The sequence below is a fragment of the Tamandua tetradactyla genome, chromosome 5 (assembly GCF_023851605.1).
Source record: "Tamandua tetradactyla isolate mTamTet1 chromosome 5, mTamTet1.pri, whole genome shotgun sequence".
NCBI classification, from domain to species: Eukaryota; Metazoa; Chordata; class Mammalia; order Pilosa; family Myrmecophagidae; genus Tamandua; species Tamandua tetradactyla.
The window spans coordinates 3,979,059-3,993,180 of NC_135331.1; the positions used below are offsets into that span (position 1 = coordinate 3,979,059).

The 14,122-nt window shown below is 52.7% G+C and overlaps 1 protein-coding gene across 3 annotated transcripts in view; it reads right to left on the bottom strand.

The window, feature by feature from the left end:
• Nucleotides 1–5,412: 5,412 nt before the first annotated feature.
• GLT1D1 (glycosyltransferase 1 domain containing 1) overlaps nucleotides 5,413–14,122 on the bottom strand; it is an 83,289-nt gene continuing 74,579 nt past the window's right edge. The window contains exons 12-13 of one of the 3 annotated variants that reach the window (XR_013175448.1): nucleotides 10,781–10,977; nucleotides 7,366–7,475 (exon numbers count right to left, since the gene is read on the bottom strand). Coding sequence is in view for 2 of the 3 variants with exons in the window: in XM_077159551.1 (XP_077015666.1) it covers nucleotides 7,314–7,475 (162 nt within the window). In the remaining variant the exon portion in view is untranslated. Of the gene's footprint in view, nucleotides 7,476–10,780; nucleotides 10,978–14,122 lie in introns of all 3 variants that reach the window. The other 2 variants (XM_077159551.1, XM_077159550.1) reach the window with 2 other exon arrangements.

Genomic DNA, 14,122 nt, shown 5'->3' on the forward strand with positions numbered 1-14,122 from the left:
CGCTCCAACCGGATGTCCTCCTGCAACCAGAAGAGAGAGAGAAATCTTTAGCCATAAGGTTATCCAGAGAGGAGTCATCTCCCCTAAAAGCACCCCGGAGCCAGCTGTCTACCTGTCCCTAAGTCCCAGCGAGCAGCATCCCAGCATGACTCAGCAGCTGCCAGGGATCCCAGCAGCGGCGGCGGCCACGTCACCCTTCCCCCCCTACTGGCTTCACGGCGCCCTGGGCCGAGCTAAGGGCAGGGTGTGGGGACAGCCACGTGTGGTCTGGGCCCCCCACCCCAGCTCAGGGCTCCTGTGAGGCACGGCTGCCACGCGTGGACATGGCACAGGACAGGCCGATTCCCACAGCCGCCTGCTGCCAGGACTGGATCGAGCGACGGCCACATTGGCTGAAGTGTCAGGGAGCTCGGTCTGGCCTCGGGGCCTTTAAACGCACCCTCAAGCGAGGACGGGGAGTGGGAGGGGCAGCCCCTTTGCACACGGGGTGCTCACAGGGCCGCATAAGCTGTTCTCCCAGATATTTCTGAAATTGTGGGATTTCTACCAAAATATCAAAACCGCAGCCTTGTCTGCTGACCTGCCTGCAGGCTGGGGCAGTCCTTAGCATATTGCTGTGTTCCGTGGGAAAAACAAAATCCTGAGGCTAAGAAAAAAATCCATTTTCAAGGAAGCTCGCCTGTCTTAATAGCCCGGGCTTTCCTGGGGCGTGGGGTGACCTCAGGGGCGGTGCTGAGAAGGGAACAGCCACAGGGGTCCTTTCTTTCCCAAGGGCAAGGCCTTTATAATTTAGCAGAATGGAGCATTTTGGAAGGACACCTTTCTCTGCCCGGATTTCAAAGGACTATTTATGCTTTTGAAAGACGAGGTAGACTGAAATAATCTCACTAAAGTGGATTGTGGCCTCTCTTGAAGACGGTCATTCCTTCTCACCGACACCCCTGCCCCCCATTCGTTCTTACCAGAAGCTCCTCTGGGGTAGGGTTTTCTTGGAAAGTCCCAGTAGCATCTTGGAAGTAGCTTATTTCTGAGAAGCCGCCGCCCTGGCATTGGGTCCCACCGCCTCTGAGGAGGGCTCAGGCACCACAGCTCGGGCCGCGGGCGTCCCTGGCACACAGGCGAGGGGTGACCTGCCAGGAAGTGGCCCCCACGCGGGCTGGGCCCTGTCTCTCAGCCCACTGCCCTCCCTGGCCCTGCACAGCGCCCCAGCACCCCACCGCGTGTTTATAGGATGAATGGATGGCTGTATATCAACATTAAACAGGATGAAATGAACCCCACTGGAAAACACAGAGTGTTTGCCCCCTTCCTAGCAGGGCTTCAGTAAGGCCCTTACACGTCAGATGTTTCCGATACTCTGACACCCAGACGCTGACCTCCCTCCTTTCATGCAGCCCGGTGGCTCCACGGTCTCCTGCTCCGAGCCTGGTACGGGGCTGGGTGCACAGCACAATGGGCCCCACCCCCGGACAGCCCTCAAGGACGAACGGGACCACGCAGGAGTTTCGTTTCTAATGGAACCTAACCCTATGGGAGTCGGGGCCCACCTCATCTCGCTTTAAGGTCAATTCTTGCTTTGTTTTGTCAAACTCCAGCTTGTGGATATCTTCAGAAAATATCTCTACTTCCCAAGGCCTGTCGGCGCAGCCCACGCTGTACTCGCTCACCTGGGGCAGTTGGGGGGCTGCGGGGCAGGGCCAGGGCTGTGCAGCTGTCATAGCGCATTTGGCAGCACCAGCTTTCTGCAGGATCCCCCGAACCCGAGGGGACACTTTAGGAGGCCCAGATGAAAACTCTTTAGCTACATTTTAAATTTAGAAGCTGTAGTAATTGAGGATGAGTCCGTAGGACAAGCTGCCTGAGACCTTGGATGGATTCCAGTGAGGCTTCTGGGGAGAAAAAGTGAGGTCAAGTTAAAATCTCGTGGAGCACAGAGTTAGAGCTCTGAAGCTGTGAAAGTCAGTACTCCACACTGCTTGAAAAAATTAAAAAGGGATCAGACATCGAGTGGAGGTATGAATGAAACTGATCTGCATAAGACTAAGGTATATCCAAAGGCTGGGTAAAGGGTGATATCGTCCACATTTAAAAACTTCAACTTCTGTGTGAGACTAAAGGGAGAGATGTTTATTGGGTGCAAAATTTATACTTTGGGTAGCACATTTGCGAATTTAACTTGTATGAACATGTGGAATATTGAATAGGGTGTGAGATTTTGTTAGCTTGTCCAGGTTAGTGTGATGCCCTGATATATCCCAGAGTGATTTGGGCAGTGAATAAAGGAGTATTTGCAAAGCCCCCTTGGGGGAATGGGGAGAAAGGAGGATATTCAACTTCGCTGTCTGGGGAACTCCTGATATTCTCACAAGCAGTGGGGACAACCAAGAGAATAGGCCGAGTCCTCAATCTTTTTTTTTTTTTTTTTTTTTGCCTATGAAACTTATTCCTGCCTACTACTTAAAATAAGCCCTAAGAATCACCTGCAGAGAACCTCTTTTGTTGCTCAGATGTGGCTTCTCTCTCTCAGCCAACTCAGCAGGTGAACTCACTGCCCTCCCACCATGTGGGACATGACTTCCAGGGGTGTAAATCTCCCTGGCAACATGGGACAGGACTCCCGGGATGAGCTGGGACCCAGTGTCAAGGGCTTGAGAAAGCCTTCTTGACCAAAAGGGGGAAGAGAGAAATCTGAAACAAAATAAAGTGGCAATGGCTAACAGATTCCCAAGAGTTGAGAGGTTATCTTGGAGGTTATATATAAGAATCTTATGTATAGATATCCCTTTATAGTTTATGGTGTATTGGAGTGGCTGAGGGAAGTACCTGAAACTGTAAAGCTGTGTTCCAGTAGCCTTGATTTTTGAAGATGAGTATATAAAGATATAATGTTTACAGTGTGACTATGTGATTGTGAAAACCTTGTGTCTGATGTTCCTTTTATGCAGGGTATGGACAGATCAGTAAAAAATATGGATATAAAATAAATAAATAATAGAGGGGAAAACGGGGTAAAATAAATTGGGTAAATGGAAATGGTAGTGGTCGATGAGGGGTAAGGGGTATGGGATGTATCAGGTTTTTTTTTTGGAGTGATAGAAATATTTTAAAAAGCAATCATGGTGATGAATACACAACTATGTGATGATATTGTGAGTCACTGATTGTCCACCGTGTATGGAATGCATGTGTGTGAAGATTTCTCAATGAAAATATATTTTTTTAACTTTTTGGCATTAAGAGATATTTGGTGTTCAGTAAAAACAAGGTGCCATAACCACACAGAAACTGAAAACAGTACGTCTCGGTGTCAGGCCGCTGCGAGCTGTCCTCCAGTATGTATCACTCTGCCTAGTAGTCGCCTGGTTTTTAACTGGGTGTGTGGCTGCGCAGCATGAAGCCAGCCTTTCCAAGCTTGCCTTGCAGTTGTAGCCATGGGGTACAGCTGAAGCGGGGAACTGTTCTGAGAGGGAAGAGATGTGTCTCTGTTTCCATCTTCCGTTTTCTGCAGCCTGGAATTCAGACCTGATGGTGGGTCTTGAGCAGCCACCTTGAATCGTGAGGTTAAGTCATAAGGAGGAAGGAAGAACAGCAGGATTTCCATGGGGTCTGGGTCACTGACCCCAGGGAACACCATACCTGCCCTGTGACTCTGTTTGCTTCAGAGAAAGTGCCTTTTTATCTTGTTTAAGCCACTGTTATTTTGGATTTGTTTTGTCATAACCAAATCTAATTCTGATATACTCTCAACTCATCACACCTGTATTGAGTTGACCCATCTCTTACTGATTGTTGGATGTTTAATAAAATATTTAACATGCTAACACAACCTAAAGCAACTGAAATTTAAAACTGCAAAACTTGTAAAAGATGTAGGATTTCCAGAAGTTGACAAAAAGGATTTGGAGAACTACTTGAACCACAGGCAAATTAGGGTCTGGCAGCATGAAACAGGTAGCGAGTGACGAGAAAACCATATGGACAGGCACCACAAACAATAATTTTTTAATGTCAAAAGAATAACAGAAGCTCTAACGAATACTGATAAAATCCTAGTACATTTTTTTATATGTTGCTTATTTGTTTGCAGGAAACATTTCTTGGTTCTACACTCACAGTTTGAATTAATCCTGCATAAATCAATTGGGTCAAACGTAAGACGAATGTAACCTGTTTTCTTAACTCTGGGATCCATTTTTCCTCATGCAGTCACAGTCGACCTTTTCCTAGACCGCCTTTGCTGCCTGTGAAACCCTGACCACTTTAGTTGATAGCTCTCAACCTGGGCTGGAAGCTGTGGGCCTGGGTCTCGCCCACCCCCAGTGCTTGTCGGCCTGGGGCCTGGGCATCTGCGTTTTCAAAGGTCGGGACCCACTGAAGTGGCCCTTCCCTGTAAGGACTTGGATAAGGAGGTGTTCTGTATTTCACAGCCTCATCGGCCTCCTGACTGCCCAGGAGGAGATGCAGATCAGAGTGGCAGTTAGAACGGGCAGTGGGGAGGTGCAGGGGCAAGGAAAGGAGGACGGTAAGACAGAAACAAGCTAGCGCCCCTTGTCTCACAGCGAGCTACAGATAAATGGCAGATGATATGGCAAGATCAACCACCACACCCTCCAAGGAAAAGATTATGTACGTATGCAAAGTGCTATTCCTGAGGCTAAAAACCAGAATGCAGGAAGGCTGGAAGCCAAGACTCCTGCGGAGAGTGTACAGGCTTTACAAGTCCCATCCTTTACTCACAAGCAGAGTGTTCTGTCTAGTCAGCAACCTTAAGGCGCATGATGGGCCCTTACAGTCAAGGAGGTGCCCCGTCTCCTTGCTTTGCTGTGAGAGGCAAGTGGCAGGGTGACCGGGTCTCGCTCCAGCCCATCCTGCGGACCACAAGCCAGGGGCAGGCACTGCCTCTGCTCCATTGCACACAGCAGTCAGAGGGGGTTCGCTCCGTATCTGTAGGTCACGATATTTTGTTTTATCTAGGAATTTACTCGTTGGGTCATTCAAACCTTTATATCAACAAATTGAAAACTATACACTGTGAAAAGAAATAAACGAAAATAGCATTACTGTGGCTAAAAGGTTTAAAATGGACCCTGGAGGCCATTTGGAGGAAGTTACTCTTAGGCGTGCCTCAGCAAGACTTCACACATGGCAGAGCATCAAGCAAGCACACGTCTTCAAAGCCTGAGGACATCTGGACACTATGAATAAATCCAAGATAGAGAAATCAGCTGGTAAATGCACTAACTTGAAGGACGTTTGGACACCCTGCATATCCACCAATCACAAATGATTCATGTAACCTTTTTGCTTAAAAGCAAAGCTGGACAGTGGCTCAGAGGCAGAGTTCTCACCTGCCATGCCAGAGACCCGGGTTCGAGTCTCCAAAAATGGTTTTTGTCTGCCCATGCAAAGACAGAAAAAGCAAAGCTGGGACACAAAGTGGTTGCTCCCTGATTCTGCGCTTCCTAAATTGCAATTCTAAGACCCCAAATAAAGGACTCTGTTACCTTGCAGCTCAGTTTGTCATTTCTCAGTTGGCAACACCAAATGTTGAAACATAAACCCAGTTGAGTATGAAACAAAAACCATTTCGAACATTTGTAGTATTTTTTTTTTTTTACATCTGTACATTGGTTTTAAAATACTGTTCACATTTTCAGTCCCTCTTAATTAAGATGCTCACGTATTGGGATTTCCTGTTAAGTGGCTGGACCGGGAGAAGGTCTGCTTCTTCGTGGAATACTGATCACAACACGAATAAACGCAGCTGTTTCTGTTCACTAAACCCTTTATTAGTTTAAAAACAGGCCCTTTCCCAAAGTGCATTTGGCACGTGCGCCTTCTTCTATGAAGACATAAATGGAGGGCGCTGAGGTACGGTGATGTCGGGCAGCTATCACGTCACGCGAGGAGGGGGTGAACGGAGCTTCCAGACCACAGCATTTCACCAAAACCCGACGTAAGACGACGACTGTATCCCCCAGTGAGGCTCAGCCTTGCAGACGCCTGCCCTAGAAGGACTGTCCCTCGGGGCGCGGGGCTCCGACACCCCCTCCCTAACCTCCCGGCACAGTGACCCTATGTGCCCATCAGGGGTGAAAAAAAATAAGAGGGAGAGAAAGGGTCCCCGGAGCCCGAGCAGTGCCCGCTGCCTCCGGAAAGCGAGTCTGTTATGCGCGGAGGTGGCAGACCAAGGCCGGGAGAGCCCGGCCCGGACCTGAGCACGTTGCTCTCACCCCAGGTGACCAGAGCTTACGACGTTCAATGCGAGGCTTGTGCCTTTAAAAACAAGATGTAGGTTTCCCTGTTGTTTTGTTTTTTTTGAAGCAAAAAGCAAAGGTGGTTCTGGTCACTATGCCACCTGACCCCCCCTCCTGGCATTGGAAGCTTCCGGACAAGCTCTTTAAGTAAATGATTTCTGAGCGGGGCTCTGAAGGCTGCCTTCTGCTGCCTGGTCCCCCGAGCCCCTGGCTCCTGCCCCATGGGAAGGGTTCCAGTCCCTGCCCCATGGGAAGGGTTCCAGACCCGAGGGCTTTGCTGTCCCTCAGGCACTTCCTGGGTGGGCGCAGCACAGGGAAAGCGGACACCCCTGTGGGGACGTGTGGACCCAGAGGGGACACTGCTGGTGCATCGGGACCACGGCGGGCACAGCCATGTCTGCCCTGACTCACGGGCGCTGCCCTGCAATGGCTGGGTACCGAGAACCTTCCCAGCACTGGCTGCATGCTACTTGTGCCAACCTGGTTTCCTCTCTGCACCCCCCGCCACGCCGCGGGCATGGCCACGTCCCTGCACCTGCAGAGGGACACCTGCCTGGGCGGGGTCCAGCTGGCACGGCCGGAGCCCACAGGCGTGCGGTGGCCAGAGCCTGTGTGGGCTGCCTCCCGCCGGAACTGTCCTGGGCACCCTCTGTGCCACTTGCTGGCCTTCATGATGGCCTCTGCCCTGACCATGGTGGGTATGGGCATGGAGAAGCCAGGTGAGGGTGCCTGCCCTTGCCGCTGTGTGAGGACAAGCCTCCACGGTCCTGTGGGAGCCCTGAGCAGGGGTCACAGCCTCTCCTGGCACCCTTGAAAGCCAGCCCCCTCCCTGACCCCAGCTGGCCCACGGTCCCCAGCAGAACGGACTGGCAGGCACTTGTCAGGGTGTTGCGTGACAGCACAGAGTCCTGGGTGAGCCTGGTGGGCCTGGGGGCCAGATGACCACCGACCACGGCAGAAGCAAGATGGGTCCAGCAACCTGGACTTGACTGGCCATGCGGCCGTGTGTGGGCCGGGCTGGGGGCCAGGGCAGATGACAGGGGAGCGGGCACGTCCTCAGGCCTCCATGCCCCCCTCGAGCTGCCGGACCAGGGTCTGGTAGGTGGCCCTTTCCACGCGCCAGGAATGGAAGGCACGCACATACTCCCCTCCGCGGGCCACGACGTGCCTCTCTAGGGCCGGATCGCCAAGCAGCCTCTTGGCCAGCTGCACAAACTCCTGCAGGGAAGCAAGCAAGAGAGAGCGGCGTGAATGCCAGGCCGAGGGAGTCCGCAGAGGCCCCCTGCAGCCACGTGGCTGCCCTGGGCCCACCCTGGCCCTGGAGAGAGGGGCCTGCGGGAGGGGGTTGTTGAGGCCGCGCAGGAGGCCACGGCAATACCCAGAGGCTGGTGGGGGGAACCGCCGCTGAGCTGCCATTGCCTCGCATCCCAACACAGCCCCCACCCGCAGGTTCTTTGCTTTATGTCAACTCTAGTGTCACAGCTTTTCCCCCGGCTGATGAGTGTCGCCTGAGATGGGAACTCAAGCCTTACTCCGAGTCTGAGCCCCAGTTTAGGGCTGTGTTAGATTCTCCTGAGCTGGCTAAGGGGTGCTTGCTGGCAGCAGAGGGTGTCTTTAAATGATGGGCAGCATCTGGTGCCGGAAACACCGGGCTTCAGGGTTGGATCTAGGTTCACATCCTACTGTGAGACTTCTTTTGGCTGTGTGACCTGGGGCAAGCTACTTAACCTCTCTGGGCCTGCGTCTCCGCTCTGTAGGGAGGGGTCGGTCCTTGACGGGCGAGCCCAGCTGTGCTATGGAGAGGGAGGGAGGGGGCTGTGGGTCCAGCAGCCTGGGTTTAGGATGGCTCCCCTTTACGCAAGTGCACACACGTCCCAGCCTCTCTGTGCCTCAGTTTCCCCACCTATAAATTACGGATAACACCAGTGTCTGCTTTGCAGGGCACTGAGAAGATTAAGTGAGTTAACAGAAGTAAAGACCTTCACTCAGAACCTACACCTACTTAGCTCTCATTATTACTGTCATTCTCTCACAGCCCATATACCTTCCAACAAGGCAGCAACGCCAGAGATTAATACACAGCACCTCGCTGCTTAAAAAAGAACATCCACATATTCTCAAAATTATTTTTAATTAAATGTTGAATGCCTTTTATAGCTAGCAATATAAAGTGATATTTATGACAGAGTAGAATTGTATTTTTATGTATTATGTATACACTTTATAGTAAACTGGTATTCTTTTCATAATAAAAAAAAAGGATAACATATTTATCTCCAGCTCGTAGCAGAATAATGTTCTTAAAAGCGTCCACGAGGCGGGCAGCGTTGGTGGGTTATTTCATGTCCAGGTCATAACTCTGATTTATCTGAGGCCGAGACTTCTGCTAAAGCTCACTGTCCTCCCCCGCATATGACTTCTGCAGAATATATGACCATTTTACAACAAAACTCTGAACGATAGGCTTTCTAGGAGTAGGTTACGATAAAACCACATTTTTTTATACAAAGGAGAGCAGGTAGTTCTTTGTGCAGGGGCAGTGCCCAGGAAAGTCGGCCTCAGAGCGAGGTGACCCCTCAGCTGCCAACACAAGGCAGAAAGAAAGGAAGGGGAGCTCGGGAAGGAACTGGAGAAACTTCTCTCCTGCGTAGTGCCAGCCAGTCCCAAAGGGCCTGAGCCAAGGGCTTCCCTGTGGATGCCCCTCCATGCGTGGGCTCTGCACAATGCCTTCCCTGCCCAGAGCAGAGTCTGTGTCCCTCCCCTTGGGGTGGCTCTCCCTAAGCCACCTCGAGAAGGTGATGGCCTGGGGACAGAGTGCCCGGTGGACAGGGCACGGGGACAGAGCGCCCGGTGGACAGGGCACGGGGACAGAGCGCCCGGTGGGCAGGGCATGGGGACAGAGCTTCCCAGTGGACAGGGCACGGGGACAGAGCGCCCGGTGGGCAGGGCACGAGGACAGAGCACCCGGTGGGCAGGGCACGGGGACAGAGCTTCCCAGTGGACAGGGCACGGGGACAGAGCGCCCAGTGGACAGGGCATGGAGGAGCCCTGAGGGATGCCCCCCACTGGACCAAGGGGGTGGACGCCCCTCACAAGCGTCCCTGCAAGAGCAAGTCCCCGGCCGTGGCACCTGGCAGGGGGATGGGTGCCACCCTGCAGGTAACGGCCAAGACACAGCAGCAGGGGAGCTCAGGAACCCCGCCCCATAAAGTTAAAAACAATCCAAAACGTATGACACACACCCAGCAGGTAAACACAGCCCCCCCAACCTCACACCCGCTCCGAGGAGAGTCTGCTGCCAAAGGAGTTTGGGACTGCTTTTCAACTGCACTTTAGAGTTTGGAATTGCGGCAAGAAGGGAATGGGGCTGGGCTGCACTCCGGCCCCACTTCACAGATCAGGGAGTGAAAAACAGGGGCTCCAGAGCTCACCCCATAATGCACAGGCCGCAGCAGGATGGGGAGGCACACCCCTGCCTCCATTATCTGCGGACGGAGGGAGCCGAGCTCACAGAGCACCCACAGGACCTGGAATTGGGTGGCTGCAAACAAAGCTGGAAACAGCGACGGTTCCTTTTCTGTTCTCCTGGCTGCTTCCCAGGCTGCCAGTGGAAGTGCCGTTTCTAATAGAGGAGCGGCCAGGACAGGAGGAAGAGGGGGGGGGGGGGGCTTTGGGGGTGAAGAGCTGGCCCCAGAGGGCTCATCCGTCGGGCACGTGAGCCACCAGGACAGGGCTCCATGCAGGGGACAGACAGACAGTGCCAGCCCAGGAAACACTCCATTCGCAGTTGAGTTACTCTGGTTAGGCCTGGGGGGACGCAGAGAACACGAAGCAAACTGGCAGGTGTCACTCGCGGGAAAGCAAACTTGAGGTAGACAGTGAAAAGACTGACGAATGAGGGGCGCGCTGGGGCGGCAGTGCCTGCGGGGAGCCATTTGCAGCTGCCAGGCCCACAGGTCACGCAGGGACCATGCCACCCCCGGGCGTTTTCACAAGTGACACCGTGGCGGGGGGCGCCTGCCCTCTCAGGAACGCCAGCTGCAGCAATTCCTAGCTGCCTCCAGCCCGCGCCCCCGCCTGTCCTTGGGCCACACGAACCCATGGCACAGGCTTCCTACAGCTGTGACCCCAGGAACGCGGGGATAAAACGAGTTCTCAGTGGTAGGTCCCGGCTGGGGAGCTGTGAGCTCTATGGGGACAGACTTGTTCTCCCCTGCGGTGTAAACTGAAGGTAACCTCCCGTATGGAGTTACCTGGGTCAGTTAATATTTAAACTTCCTATTTGGCTGGACTCAGCTCTGTGCAGAATCCCTTCTTCCTAAAACATGCTGCCCGTCCCATCGACCACATGTGCTGCCAGGGCTGTGCCTTGTTTGGGACGGGGTATGGCCAGTGTCCCCGCATAAGTATTGTTCTGTGTATTTACTTAATTTGTTACGCACGTGTCATCTACTTATAAAAGCGGCCTGGCTCCTCTCCAGCACCTAAAAGCGCGTGCTCCCCATTGCCCGGCCCCTGCTTGCCTGCAGGCTCCTTCGTCCATGCCTTAGGAACGAGGGAACTGAGCCTGGGATAAGGAGTTTGGCCAGAATCACCAGCTTATTGTGGTGGACTCCAGACTCCATCCCGGCTCTGTCTGATCGATGTTTTGGAGGCCGCGACTCTTCCCACACGCCGCTGCTTCCCACACCTGGAGCATCTTGGATCACTGCAGTCACCGCTGTCGAGGGAAATTGCCTAATCAACGCGCAAGTCCGGGCTGGACACTGAATGCAGTGCCGGGCACGGTGAGCACTGGATAAATGCGAGCACTCTTCACCACCTCCGTCATTCAGTCCAAAATCTGTGTTTCTTTTTTGTATAGTTATCTAAAAAACAAACAGAGCCTCCCAGGAAAATAGGTTTGATCTACACTTTGACAGCCTGACCCAGGGAGAGAATACCGACTCACTGTCTCTATTAAATGTCAAATGGATTTGAATTTTGAAGCTATAAAATGTAGCTATAAAATACCTAGGGAAAAAGCTCAGCTCTCTTCTTCTTAAGAAGAAGAAAAGGCGGGGTTGTTGTGGTAACAGAAAGTCGGTATTTTAGTAGGTTTGGAAAACTTCACTTAAGATACAGTTTTCCAGCGGTGAGCAATGCTAAAACAGATCACTTTTCTCCTACCAGTGCTGAACACATCGTCGTTGCTGAAAAAAATCCAAACTATGTTTTTTTGTCTTTCATGTAATGGAGTTTTCCTTGTAAGTCCCCGAAGCCAACTTCGTCCCCAGCGCAGTGCACGGGGCTGGGGGTGGAACGACGACCAGCGCACAGGAGGAGGGACAGCGACAGGCCCCTCGGGGGAAATGAAACGGGAACGTGGTGATGAGGGCACCGCCCTGCACGGAGACCCGCAGGAGGGTGGGCCCAGCCAGGGCAAGCACAGGGAGGCATGTGGGATGAGGGGAAGCAGGGACACCCTCGCTGGGGCCGACAGGAGTCCGTGGGGTGCAGCAGCCGGAAGGTCGGAGGGGACGGGGGCCGGCTCAGGAGCACGTGGTGACCCCTATGAAAGGCCTGGATTTCAGCCAAGGGCGACAGAAGACACTGGAGTGTCTTACGTCCACCTGTGCTCCCTCTCAGCTCCAAGGGCGTTTCTAGCCCCCCACCCTGCTGCTGTGGGGGTTCCAGCAGGGCTTGCAGGGGAGAGAAGCCACTTAGGTCTCCTCCAATCCCGAGACCCTGTGGCATGCGCCCGAATGAACGTCCATGCTCTGTAGCTGGAGAGGACGATGACTGGTGCGGCCACGCACGGTGGGTGCACGAGGCGCCTTCCCGCCAGCTGCCGGGCTCCGAGCCCGCGGTTCTCTCGTCGGTACCCGCCCCCTAGTCCCTGCACCCATTCCTCACAAACGCAGTCCTCAGCTGCCTCTGCCCTGGGCCCTGCCTCCGCTTTCCCGGCTGACCGCGCATCCACATAGCTACCGCCAACGCCTCTGCTTCCCAGCAGGACGTGCCCATCCGAGCAGGGCTCCCCGAGACGCCTGCTCCCAGGCAGTACACGGGACCCCTAACACAAGCCAGGCCGTGCGACACGCTCGGACCCCACCTCCCAAGCAGGACATGCGGCCCCTCCACCCAGGGCACGACTGGACGGCCGAGGGCACCTGCCCAGCAGGCTGAGCTTCTAGGAGCAAAGCCACATCCATTCCTGGGGTTGATTTGCTCTTACAAAAGGTTCATGAGCAAAGAGAAAGAATACAGGATGCCTTCAGCAATCCCTAACTCCCTTAATGCAAAATGTATATAAATTCATTTTCATTTTGAAAAGGGGCTACCTGGAGCACTAAATGTACAACCTGACATGCCAAGCAACTGTGATACTTCCTCTTTTATCTTCTCAACTAGGGAATATAAACCACAGAAGCTGCCAACTCCAGATTTTAGCGTGCACAGGAACAGCATGCACAGTTAAAAAATACATGTAAAATTAATTTTACAGGGCTGGTGCTGTGACACAGAAGTTCCTTCTTAATAAATGAAGTGCTGGTTCTAATACTCATGTATATTTTTTAATCTGATGGGCAACAAACCATTGGTTAATTGCGTCTGTGTTTCTGGAGAGGAATATAACCAATATATTCAGATGAAATGAGTCACTGACTTATTTAAAATGCCTACTTGTTTTTAAAACAACAACTTCCACCCTGTGCTAGGTAAAGTCTGAATAAGACGTAATGATAACAAAAGGAAGTGAGACATCCCTGTCTAGCATGCTTTTTTGAAGTGTGTTAGAAAAAGTGCAGCCTATGCCCACATGAAACCAAGAGTTCTATTTTTTAACATCCTTTGTAAAAGAAACATCAAAGTGTTGAATCAAGATAAACTCTGCAACTTAACTTTCTGAGAACTGCGGGACGACCCTACGGCTCGTGCTAAACCATGAACTAGCAGGAATTACTTAGGTGCACCGGGGCTAGGACAGGTATCTGCAGATATGAAAAGGAACTTCTCACAAGAAGCTGCATCAAATCAGGACAGCCAAACTGCTTCTGTCCTTCTGTTCTCCCCAAACACCCGTTGATAATCGATTGCTATTCAGACATGTACTGAGAAACATACAGTCCCTTCCTTCTGCTCTGAAATTGAGCTATAAAAGAAACAGACTTTATATTTGAGGAGATGAAAAAGAATCACTTTGGCAGGTTGGAGACCATATTCTCTGACCCAGAGTCTCTCTCCAGTTTATTTTGTGAGACCCAGAAATAAGCAACAAGCATTTGGAGAATGAGTCAGGACCTGCAGAAAATGCCTGTATCTGGTGTCGTCTGAGGCCCTGCTATTGCTGTCAAGAGGTAAGGGACGCGCTCTGCACACACTTTGGTTAGACGAGAGTAAGTGTGACCTGAGACTCCAGTGTTCCGGTGCAGTCTCCCGGCCACGCTGCGCCTGCCGGCTCGCCGTGCCTATGTGGGGAGAGGCTGTGCCCCGTGGGGGGGGAGATATTTTTCTGTTTTCCAGTACAGCTCCTGATGTTTCTGAATGTTGCGTGAGCTTTAATAAAGACGGTTGCGAATAGCACCTGATGTTTAAATCTAGACTTCAAGGACAAAACTGGGCCTAATGCTTGCATTACCCTAAGGAAAGGAGCAGCAGGAATGATGGGAGATGCTGGGACAGCTCAGGGGCCCACATCAGCACCCTAGGGGACGGGCTCAGGCCGAGGCCATGTGTCCGGCAGAGACTCCGGGACAGCTCAGGGGCCCACATCAGCACCCCAGGGGACGGGCTCAGGCCGAGGCCATGTGTCCAGCAGAGACTCCGGGACACCTGAGCAGGGTCACAGGCTCATGTCAGCCGCACTGGGGCGTGCCCTCGGG